General features: G+C 56.5%; 1 protein-coding gene across 4 annotated transcripts in view; it reads right to left on the bottom strand.

Moving 5' to 3' along the window:
* LOC1270399 (uncharacterized) overlaps positions 1 to 12077 on the bottom strand; it is a 43132-nt gene that overhangs the window by 10069 nt on the left and 20986 nt on the right. For all 4 annotated transcript variants that reach the window (XM_061649708.1, XM_061649710.1, XM_061649709.1 and 1 more), the window contains one exon: positions 3566 to 11848. In XM_061649708.1, coding sequence (XP_061505692.1) covers positions 3566 to 11848 — 8283 coding nt within the window. The remainder of the gene's footprint in view (positions 1 to 3565; positions 11849 to 12077) is intronic.

The following is a 12077-nucleotide window of genomic DNA, read 5'->3' as shown; positions in this document are numbered from 1 at the left end:
CATCATCAGGTTCGTCTCCTCGTCCGAGCTCCAGTTGTTGAAGCTGTCCTTGCGCACCAAATTCACCAGGCCTCCCTTTGGCAGACTCTCAATTGTCCCAGATCTAATGTGCCCTCTCAGAACTTCTAACGATTGTGATAAACTTACACACACACGTTGCAAAACAAGCCCGAATAATCAAATGGGGAGTTAAATTGTAGATTAATATTTAACATAATATGCAAGGAATTAATAGACTAAATTCTATTAATGGGCACTACGAGACGCATCGATATTATTTGATTTGATCTTTTGGCGTTATGTTCTAGTTCAAAAAGGAATTTATAAACACGATGAAATTGTCGGCCCTATGGTATAACCTTCAAATGCACGGCTTCAACAACCAATCTCTAGGCTCATCCTGAGTTCAAATCTAGAAAGAATCATACGTAACTGACTTTTGAAAATCTTATTAAAAACCCCATTATATGGATGGCGATCGACTGAAACCCAACGATCGTGTACTTGTGAACATATGAAATACTGGGATCTGATGACATCTCACAAACAAAATTGAGATCAATTGGGAATATATATTCCAAACCTCAATTTAAGCAGCAACGATAAAAGTCCTTTTAGTGATTGAGTGAAAGTAAACATGGATTTTTTTTGTAATATTTTACAAGCTGCCGCAGCTCCGTACGCGGTCCAGCTGCTCCTGGCTAAGGTTTTGATTGTTAAACAGCAGATCGCCGGCCGATCGGCGCTTTGCTACCAGTATCGATTTCGAGGAGGACGAGTTGTCCAGCATGGACAGCTTCGTGCGCGAGTCGCCGTTCGCGAGCAGCGCCGACTCAAAGCTTCCGCGCCACGAGAACCGCTCGTAATCGCTCGCTTCTCCTCGTTCCTCGCCCACCATATCACTACCGGTGCCGGAGTACGGATACTGATACTGTCCCTGCGTTCGCTGGTCGCTTAGCAGCAGGTCGTGGCTCTTGCTCCTCGGCAGCATCATTGCGTACGAGGCCGACGACGACGACGACATACCAGCAGCACCACCTTCGCCTGCTCCCATCTCATCCTCTTCCTCCGGCCCACCGGTGAGAGTGGTCGGACCGGGTGCTATCGCTCCCACGGCCGCCCCTCGTGCCCTGTGATGATGGTAATGATGCTGACGCTCGTTGCTCTCCGACGTACTGCTATCCTCATCGTCCTCCGTCGTGGTAGCCGAAATGTGCTGATGGTGATGATGGTGATGGTGATGCAGATGATGATGGTGGTGTCCCATTGCACCGGTCGCTGACGCACTAGCGCCGGCCGCACCGATTCCCCCGCCCGGTAGCATTGTTTGACCCGCCTTGCGGTGACTGCTGATACGATGCTGTTTCGGCGAGACGCTGGCGTGCGATTCACCACTGCTGACTTCGTGCATCAGCGCCACCAATCGGCTTCCGATATGGTGCATCACCTTCGCTATTAGCGGAGGCGACGAGGAGGAATTGTTCGCTGCTCCAGCCGTGCCCGTAGCTGCCGATTCGTTCGCGCCCGAATCGATGGGTTCGTCGCTTGTGTCCGGCCTTGCTGGAGGCTCGTTCACAACGACCTTGGAAAGGGACGCCACTAAACGCTGATAAACGAAGGCAGTCTCTTTGCTGAGTGGCGTTTGATGGTACGGTGGCTGATGCTGCTGTTGCTGCTGCTGAAGGTGATGATGGCGATGGTGCGCTATCAGCGGCGATTCTTCCTTCTGCGCCACCGTCACTAAGCCACCGTCGCCGATGTCACCCTCCTCATCCTTGCGGGCGCTGCTCCCGTCAAACTTGCTAATGATCTGCCGACAGCTAGCCGAAATTTCCTCCTGCAGCCCGAACGGATTGCCACCGACGACGGCGGCCGCCGCCGCCGTCCCCTCCAGGTCGGAGCTGGTGTAGTCGGACGAGTCGTACGAGTCGGACCACGTGTCCTCGCTGCTCAGGTACTCGACGATCTCGCGCACCTGCTCGTCCCGTATGCCCGGCACCGTTTTCATCAGCCGCGTCAGCTCGCTCTCGAAGTACACCAGCTGGGGCGGTTTCGTACGCATGCTGGCGGCGCGCGGCCGAGCGACGGGCGTGCTACCACCCTGCTGCGGTGTGTTCGACCCGCTCACGCCCGGCGTCGAGCCGGTCGAGTTGGGCAGCTTGCGCGTGTTGGCCGAGGCGGCCACGAGGGATTTGAAAAATTGACGCATTTTCGACATCATCAGGTTCGTCTCCTCGTCCGAGCTCCAGTTGTTGAAGCTGTCCTTGCGCACCAAATTCACCAGGCCTCCCTTTGGCAGACTCTCAATTGTCCCAGATCTAATGTGCCCTCTCAGAACTTCTAACGATTGTGATAAACTTACACACACACGTTGCAAAACAAGCCCGAATAATCAAATGGGGAGTTAAATTGTAGATTAATATTTAACATAATATGCAAGGAATTAATAGACTAAATTCTATTAATGGGCACTACGAGACGCATCGATATTATTTGATTTGATCTTTTGGCGTTATGTTCTAGTTCAAAAAGGAATTTATAAACACGATGAAATTGTCGGCCCTATGGTATAACCTTCAAATGCACGGCTTCAACAACCAATCTCTAGGCTCATCCTGAGTTCAAATCTAGAAAGAATCATACGTAACTGACTTTTGAAAATCTTATTAAAAACCCCATTATATGGATGGCGATCGACTGAAACCCAACGATCGTGTACTTGTGAACATATGAAATACTGGGATCTGATGACATCTCACAAACAAAATTGAAATCAATTGGGAATATATATTCCAAACCTCAATTTAAGCAGCAACGATAAAAGTCCTTTTAGTGATTGAGTGAAAGTAAACATGGATTTTTTTTGTAATATTTTACAAGTTGATTATTCAAATATGGTACCATTGCACACCAAAAGAAAGACTATGGCATAAAATTGAAGAAGAATAAATAAGTTGAGAACTAGATAAACACAAAGTTACATACAACAAAGCTTTATAATTTACTTTTTGATGCGCTCCAATGACAATTTCATATTTCGTTCACGGTGAAATTTGAAACTTCAGTGCAAAATGAGAAGAAAAAAATGTTAAACTTATCGATTTACTGTAGAAAACGTTTCAAATAGTTGAAGCATTGAATACTCTTTCATTTGATGTATAAAATGTAAACCACATTTTGGTATAAAAAAAGTTACTTAAAAAATTTACGTTTACTTGCTTTCGATCGCCAATTAGACCTTAAGGGCCGAATTAATCCACCCCATCCTCCATTAAACCGAGTAAATAGCGACATGATTGATAATTTCAATGCCTTTTGATACATGAGCTGCTATACTGTTTTTTGTTAGTTGTACTGCATGGCATTCTGTGAAAAAAGTGGTCTAATCACTACCAGACTTGAACAACCAAAATGAACAACAAAACAGCTATTTGGTGAACTAGCAAAACAGCACGTACGCTGTGTAGCGACCGATTATCTATAGTCCAAAAGAATTTAGTTACGCTTGTCGTTTAGCAATCATGACGTTCTGAACCGAGCCTACAAAAACCCCTGTGAAACTTACCATTGGACAGTTGCTGCATGCGATTACGCCGCTCGCGCCTTGGATACGGTGGCTGCAGGCCGGGCGCGGACATGGCCCGCTTAGGCGCGGACGGTGGCCGATTAAAGCCCGGTGCCCGGTAGCGCGCACTTTTCACATTGTTCTGCAGGAAATGGTACACACTTTGCGACTTTTGTCCCATGCCCACACCACCACCACTACTACTACCGGTGGTAGCAGACAGCGGTTTGGAGGATGCACCACTGACCACCAACGATGATCCCGGCGTGCCCGGAGCGGACGAGCCGGCGGACGAGGACGCTACCGACTGCATGATGGTCTGCAGATTCGAGGTCGGTAGTCGGGGCAGCGAGTTGGTGGTGCCGCTGGTCATCGTCGTGTTCTGCAAGCTACGCGGTAGCGTAGATCGAGAAGCCAAGACCAGCCTGTTGCTGCTGCCTCCCTTCATGACGCCTTCGTCCGAGTCCGTATCCTCCTCGTCGGCCGCCACACTGGACAATCGGCGCCGACTGCCCGACGTGGAAGAGCTGGGCGGGTAGTGTTGATGGTGATGTTGCTGATGAGGTTGCTGCTGCTGTTGCACTTGAAGGTATTGTTGATTATAATGGTGCGATTGCTGCTGTTTCGCCTCCCACAGTTCTTCCCGATCGCCGCCTATGCTGCCGCAGCTCCGTACGCGGTCCAGCTGCTCCTGGCTAAGGTTTTGATTGTTAAACAGCAGATCGCCGGCCGATCGGCGCTTTGCTACCAGTATCGATTTCGAGGAGGACGAGTTGTCCAGCATGGACAGCTTCGTGCGCGAGTCGCCGTTCGCGAGCAGCGCCGACTCAAAGCTTCCGCGCCACGAGAACCGCTCGTAATCGCTCGCTTCTCCTCGTTCCTCGCCCACCATATCACTACCGGTGCCGGAGTACGGATACTGATACTGTCCCTGCGTTCGCTGGTCGCTTAGCAGCAGGTCGTGGCTCTTGCTCCTCGGCAGCATCATTGCGTACGAGGCCGACGACGACGACGACATACCAGCAGCACCACCTTCGCCTGCTCCCATCTCATCCTCTTCCTCCGGCCCACCGGTGAGAGTGGTCGGACCGGGTGCTATCGCTCCCACGGCCGCCCCTCGTGCCCTGTGATGATGGTAATGATGCTGACGCTCGTTGCTCTCCGACGTACTGCTATCCTCATCGTCCTCCGTCGTGGTAGCCGAAATGTGCTGATGGTGATGATGGTGATGGTGATGCAGATGATGATGGTGGTGTCCCATTGCACCGGTCGCTGACGCACTAGCGCCGGCCGCACCGATTCCACCGCCCGGTAGCATTGTTTGACCCGCCTTGCGGTGACTGCTGATACGATGCTGTTTCGGCGAGACGCTGGCGTGCGATTCACCACTGCTGACTTCGTGCATCAGCGCCACCAATCGGCTTCCGATATGGTGCATCACCTTCGCTATTAGCGGAGGCGACGAGGAGGAATTGTTCGCTGCTCCAGCCGTGCCCGTAGCTGCCGATTCGTTCGCGCCCGAATCGATGGGTTCGTCGCTTGTGTCCGGCCTTGCTGGAGGCTCGTTCACAACGACCTTGGAAAGGGACGCCACTAAACGCTGATAAACGAAGGCAGTCTCTTTGCTGAGTGGCGTTTGATGGTACGGTGGCTGATGCTGCTGTTGCTGCTGCTGAAGGTGATGATGGCGATGGTGCGCTATCAGCGGCGATTCTTCCTTCTGCGCCACCGTCACTAAGCCACCGTCGCCGATGTCACCCTCCTCATCCTTGCGGGCGCTGCTCCCGTCAAACTTGCTAATGATCTGCCGACAGCTAGCCGAAATTTCCTCCTGCAGCCCGAACGGATTGCCACCGACGACGGCGGCCGCCGCCGCCGTCCCCTCCAGGTCGGAGCTGGTGTAGTCGGACGAGTCGTACGAGTCGGACCACGTGTCCTCGCTGCTCAGGTACTCGACGATCTCGCGCACCTGCTCGTCCCGTATGCCCGGCACCGTTTTCATCAGCCGCGTCAGCTCGCTCTCGAAGTACACCAGCTGGGGCGGTTTCGTACGCATGCTGGCGGCGCGCGGCCGAGCGACGGGCGTGCTACCACCCTGCTGCGGTGTGTTCGACCCGCTCACGCCCGGCGTCGAGCCGGTCGAGTTGGGCAGCTTGCGCGTGTTGGCCGAGGCGGCCACGAGGGATTTGAAAAATTGACGCATTTTCGACATCATCAGGTTCGTCTCCTCGTCCGAGCTCCAGTTGTTGAAGCTGTCCTTGCGCACCAAATTCACCAGGCCTCCCTTTGGCAGACCGCCGGCCGAGCCGGGCGAGATCGGTGGCCGCGCGGTGACGCTACTTTCGGGCGCACGTTGCGCCTCCGCTGAAAGCATCTCGCTTCCGCCCTCTTTGATGTCCGCCTTGCCTTCCTCCAGGATGGGTTCCACCGTCGCCGTGGCGATTGCTTTCGAAGCCGAGCCCGCTTGGTCCTCCTTTAGCAAATCGTCGTTGCTGCCAATGAAGCCACTGTCCCGGCTGGTTTGCTTTCTCGAGTTTTCGATCCCTGCGACTGGTAGAAGTGATGGACTGCCAGGCGCCACCAGACTGCCACCCGCATCGAATGGAATTGACGATAGCGGCGTTTTTCGACTATCCTCCGACTCGGATCCAATCGCTCCCGGGCCAGCGTCCCCAGCGAGCGCATGGTGCTGCTGCTGCTGCTGTTGTTGCTCAGCCCGCGCCAGCACTGCGTCCATCTTCTTGGCCATAAACTTTTTCTTCCGCTTGCCTATCGTGTCGTGCAGTGAGGCCGATTCCGTCCGTTCCTGGTGCGCATACAGCGCAGAGGCCGATTCGTCGCAGGTATCCGTCTCGGAAGAGTTGTCCAAATCGCCGCTTCCACCGATGACAGCATTCCCGGAGCTGGGGCCACCACCACCGCCACTCCCGGCGATCATACCAGTCGCATCGTACGATGAACCACCACCGGACTGGCTAACGTTCGATCCGATCGACTCATGACCGTGCTGCTGCTGCTCCGACTCCTTCCCTGCCAGCAGCAGATTGTCCAGCGAGCTGTGGGACCGAGTCGCACCCCTCGCCCTTACCAGCCGCTTGCGACGCTGCTCCGGACTAGCATGGCCCTCGCTATCACTGCCCACGCTACCACCGCTTCCGTCCGAACCGTTGCCACCGCCTCCATTGCCAACGCCACCACCACTAGCGCCGCCGCCATTCCCCCGATCGCTGGTACTGTTGTACCCGAGGAAGCCGGTCAGGAAGTACTTCTCCAGCCGGGACGACGCCAAATCGGCCACCGAGTCGGCCGAATGGTCTCCCTGCTCGTCGTCCTCCGGATCGTGGCTTTCGAACGATGCTCCTGACAGCCGCGCCGCCGACGCACTTCCCGACGCCGTCCCACTGCCCAGCGAATCGTGCCCATCGCTGCACAGCGAGCTGCTTTCTTCCGACATTTCGCTCTGCTCGTCGTGCAGCATCATGCCGTACCCGGTACCTCCTGCCCCATCGGCGCCATCCACAGCTCCGCCGTGCTTGCTCGAGCTGCCACCACCACCACCAACGTCCCCGCTGAGTCCGTAGAAAAAGTACTTCTCCAACTCGGAAGCCGACAACCGATTGGCCGGATCGCGCCGATTGTCACCATCGTCGTCATCGTCGTCCTCATCGTCTCCGCCGCGGCCGCCAGCGTCAAAGCCATGCTCACCACCACCAGCTCCCCGCGCACGGCCCCGGCCTCGCTTGCGACCATGCGTCCCTGCCGATCCACGACCCTCCATCTCGCTATCCTCGCAGCTTTCCTCCACGATCGTGTGGAGCGTAAAATCGATCGCCGTCCGGTTGTAGCCGCGCAGCTCCTCCTCGCGATCGTTCGCGAACGACATCTCCTCGCTCGAATCGTCCAGATCGGAATCGGTCGCCGTGGTCGTGGCGAACTCCTCCTCGTCCTGGCTAATCTCCTCCACCCACGAGTCATCGTCGGCCAGCCCATCCTCCAGGCAGATCACCGCCGACAGTGTGGCCGAGCCGGTCGTTACGGTAACGTTTTCACCCTGCGTCACGTTACCGTTTTGCATGTCATCACCGTCATCATCGTCGCCCGCGTAACGTTCCATCTCACTACTGTACAACTGAGCCGCCGCCGCTTCCTCCATCGAGTCAAAGCTCACAAAGTTCTCACCACCATCACTACCAACACCATCCGCCGCCGCGTCGTCATTTTCACCTTCCCGCTGGACGGGCACACATTGATGCGGGTACGATTCATCACAGTCACTGCCACGATCAACACTGTCGTCACTACGGGCGCCCTCGTCCATGACGGGGCGGTGGTCCAGCTCCAGCGGCGCTCCAGCAGCAGCGATCAATGTCGTCGCAGGGTTTTGTTCATACCCCTCCGTTGAACTCTTTCGATCGTGCTCAGCAGCATCCGCACCAGCAGCAGAAGACGACGATGGCTGCTGCACTGCTGCTGTGGTGTGTACGTGGTGGTGCTGCTGCTGCATGGTACCGCTACCACTACTACCCGCCGGACGCTGCGCTGGCAGACATTCTGGCAGACTGGGGCAGGTCGTTTCTGTTACACTCGCCGTCGTGTGCTTCAGCAGCAACTGCTGCTGCTGCGTGACCTCATCGGGTACGACGGCGACGGACGGCGAAAGAACGTGAACCACTTCTTCCTCACTGGCCCGCTCTGCTGGCCCGCTTTCGGGTAGCACCAGCACCGTTGTGGGGGTGGAGGAACTTGCTACGTTTACCTGTATCTCGGCCGCTTCCAGACCCGCTTCTTCGTTCGTTTCGCTGCCGTCGTTTACACTTTCTCGATGATCACTGGCAACGCGAGACGATGGGCCAGCAGCCGTGATCATAACAAGACTCGTGAACTTGTTGCTGCTGTTACCGTTGCTGCTGCTTTGGGGTGTAGTAAGGGGTGATCTTATGTCGCCCAGGGCAGCAACCGAGCAACCCGTACTGCTGGTCGTGGCGCCACCACCAACACATTCACACTCCGTCGTCGCGTCACTGACGCAAGCATTCGCGCACCCCTGCGCTGGTGTTGGTGTGCGCACGCGATACACACCTGTAACGCTGCTAATGCTATTACCGTCCGTGCACGACGACGACTCGCCCGCTTGATGGTGTGCGTGGTGTTGTGGTTTCTCTTCCACTTTTATGCTATCGCCCTGCTGCTGCTGCTGTTCGGGAGGGTGTTTCTGCTGGCAACAATCTGCATCGAGCGCAAGCGTGTCGGGTGCACCTTTCTCTTCTAACTTTTGCTGCTGCTGCTGCGGCGGTTCGTTGTGTGCGTACGTTTCACCAGCATTCGCGCTACGTTCGACGTTTGCTGGTGGGCTGCTGCTGTCAGTATTGCCGCTTATGCGGCTTCCTCCTACCACCTCGTCGTCGCACTGCCGTTGTTCCACATTGCTGCTCCCCTGCTGCTGTTGCCCGTGATCTACCAGCGCCATCGCTGCGTTGGCCGCTTCGGTCGATGGTGGGGCGGACCGACGTCCGCTGCCTACGATCGATTCGTTCTGCTCTTCGATTGACACCTCCGCACTTTGGCGAACCAATTTATCGTCCGTCTGCTCCTCCGCCCGATCGGGGGATATGTTTTTCACTCGCTTTAGCACCACTATCCCTCCACTACCACCACTGTCGTCGTCGTAGCCCCCCGCGGGGGGAAAGCCTGCAACCTCACCGTAACGGCGACGGTTCGCTTCCGCCTTTATCGATTGATTGTCGTTGTTGTTGTCGCTGTCGGTATCGGTTGGCCCTTCGCCATCATCGTCGTCACTGCTGCCGCTGCTGCCGCTGCTCCCCCGTCCCGGATTAATCACCATTACTGCGCTGAACCGCTTCCCACGGCCACTGCTACCACCAGCACCGCGTGGTAGCCTTCTTTCCTCCTCCTCGTCGTCATCACCGTCAAAGCAACAACCGTCATCATCATCATCATCATCGTCATCATCTTCCCGTCGCTCGCCGCCGTCCTCGCTGTCCGACGACGCGGAGGAGCTGCTGCCCCTTTCCCTCAGCGACGAGGCGGCGGACGAGGCCGAGGTGGCGTACGGGCTGTTGCTGTTGCTCCCGCCGGCCAAATGGAACGAGTACTTTCCCACCCGGACTTTACGGGTGCCGCCACCACCCACCTCCCCCTCCTGCTGCTGCTCCAGGGCGGCGGTGGTGGTGCTTTCCGCTTCACTCGACGATGCACTCGACGATGACGGTGAGGATCGGCCGCCCGTCTGGGCCAGATGGTACAGCAGCTCGTACTGCAAGTGCCCATCCGGCTGGCCCTCCCCTACCATCACCATCGTGCTATTTTTAGAACCCTTCCCCAACCACTCACTACGGTCGCACTGTTTCACCTCCTTGCGTTCGCTTGCTTCCTCCGCCCCGCGGGAAGTCGTCGCCGTCGCCGCTTCCCTTGCTTTCACTACGGTTTCGTTAGCCGCGGGCGGCGTATCGTCGCCATCGTTTACCGTTCGCTTATCGATTCCCGCACCCGGTCGATTATCACTCGCAACTCGATTGTCGTCGCCGTTCGCCATATCGCGCGCTGTCCCAAACTGCTGCGCCGCTGAAGCTTCTACGCTTTGTTGTGGGGCGGTCGGCGGTTCGCGCTGCTTTAACGCGATATCGGGCAACCCGTCGGGCGACACAATAGCAAGCTGCTGCTCCATCGTATCTAATCCTGCAGCACCGGCTGCGGCGATGGTGGTGGTGCCCCCAGCTGATGACGGTGCCGATGATGATGTTGCCGCACCACTGGCACGTACATTACTGTCCGGCGCAATCTCGCGTGTTTCGGGCCGACGCGAGCGGCCACCGCTATTATCTTGCGCTTGAATGGCGATGATATCGTTCGCTGCGCTCGCCGTAACCGGAACGGCGGCCGTAACCGGGAACTCACCTGCGCGCACTGGTGGTACAACAACACCGCCCCGATGTAGCAGTTGTAGTGCAGCGGCAGCGGCAGCAGCAGCAGCATCAGCTTCGTCGACCACCGATGACGACGACGACGAATCGCGATCAGATGAACGCAACGAAGAACAGCGGCGGGCGCTATCACTTACACTACCAACCGCACCAGTAGGCGACGATGGGGCTGCTTTCTGCACATGCACTCTACCACCAACACCAACACTAACACTGCCAGCCGCGGACGCGTTTGATGCACTGACTGCACCGACAGTCGACACAGGGCTCCGACCAGTTCCGAATACACGTTCCGATTCCGCACCACCACCACCACCACTACCGCTACCACTCTTGCTGTGTCGCGCAGTAAGATGCTTGCACGTGCGCACTTTCGTAGCCGCATTTCGCTCATTATCGCTGCTGTCATGGCTTTCGGATGTGGCACAGGTTGCTTCGAGCAGTTCGCGACGCGCACTACCACCACCAACACGGCACGCACATTTCGGATAGTTGGGCAGCTGCTGCTGCTGCTGCTTTCTGCCTACGGTCGACGGTTCCGGTTCCGGAGCAACACTACTACTGCGCACGCTCGCCGCCTCACTTTCGGCAAACTTTTGCCACAACTGCTGCATTAAATCCGTGCGTATCGCAAACTCTGCCGATGCGCCACCGGCCAGCGTGTCTGCCGTAGCACACCCAGCGCCGTGCATTAGCAGCAGCTGCTGCTGCTGCTCGTACAGCCAGCTCTGGAAGGCTGCAATCGGCACTGGGACGGGCACCGGCACCGGTATCGGTACGTACTGCATCTGTCGACGGTTGCAGCACTCACAGTGACAGAACGGCTGCGACGACGGCGCAGACGTTGGTGGCTGAGTGTCGGGCTTTCGGGTGCCGCTCGCTTTGGCTGTGCTACCGGTCGCCGCGTTCGCGCACTGCCCGTGGGATAATCCTTCACATTTCCCCATGCCCGTTGCCATTGCAAGCATCTCGTAGAAGAAGGCACTCTTCGCTTCGTCCGCACCGGGCATCATGTCGGGCTCGAAATAGTCCCAGTCGCACTCGTCCAGCGGGGGAGCGGAGGCCGCCGCCGAGTAACGGTGACGCCTGGCATGCCGCATCGCGGTGGAGGACGAGGTCGAGCTGCTGTCGTACTCTTCCTCCTTGCTGGACGAGTCGGAGCTGAAGAACACCAGCCGGTACTCTTCGTAGTCGGGCGGTAGCATCGCGGCTGCTCCCGGTCGAACGCTCTGCTGGCCACCGATCGATTGCATCCGCCCAGCAGCTTCCGTTTCCGACGACGAGTAGCCCCCGAGCGTGCCGGACTCGTCGGTCAATCCATCCGCACTGCTATGGCACTCGTCTGTAAGTGAGGGGTCGTGATTGCGCCAGTGCAAAACACGTGGAAACCGGGAATCGTCCCCCAAACGGGATGGCAACGAGATGATTTATAGAACAGAAGAGAAACGTTTTTTCGTCAGAACAAAAGAGACACGCAAAAAAAACATACGCACAACGCTATACCTAGGTCTACCACCGTACTCTAAAGCTCGTCACCTTCAACTGTTAGGCACCAGAACACACCAGAGAGT

Source organism: Anopheles gambiae, chromosome 2, assembly GCF_943734735.2.
Source record: "Anopheles gambiae chromosome 2, idAnoGambNW_F1_1, whole genome shotgun sequence".
Lineage (NCBI taxonomy): Eukaryota > Metazoa > Arthropoda > Insecta > Diptera > Culicidae > Anopheles > Anopheles gambiae.
Note: the sequence above shows the minus strand (reverse complement) of the source record. Positions and strands in the feature narration are given on the sequence as shown.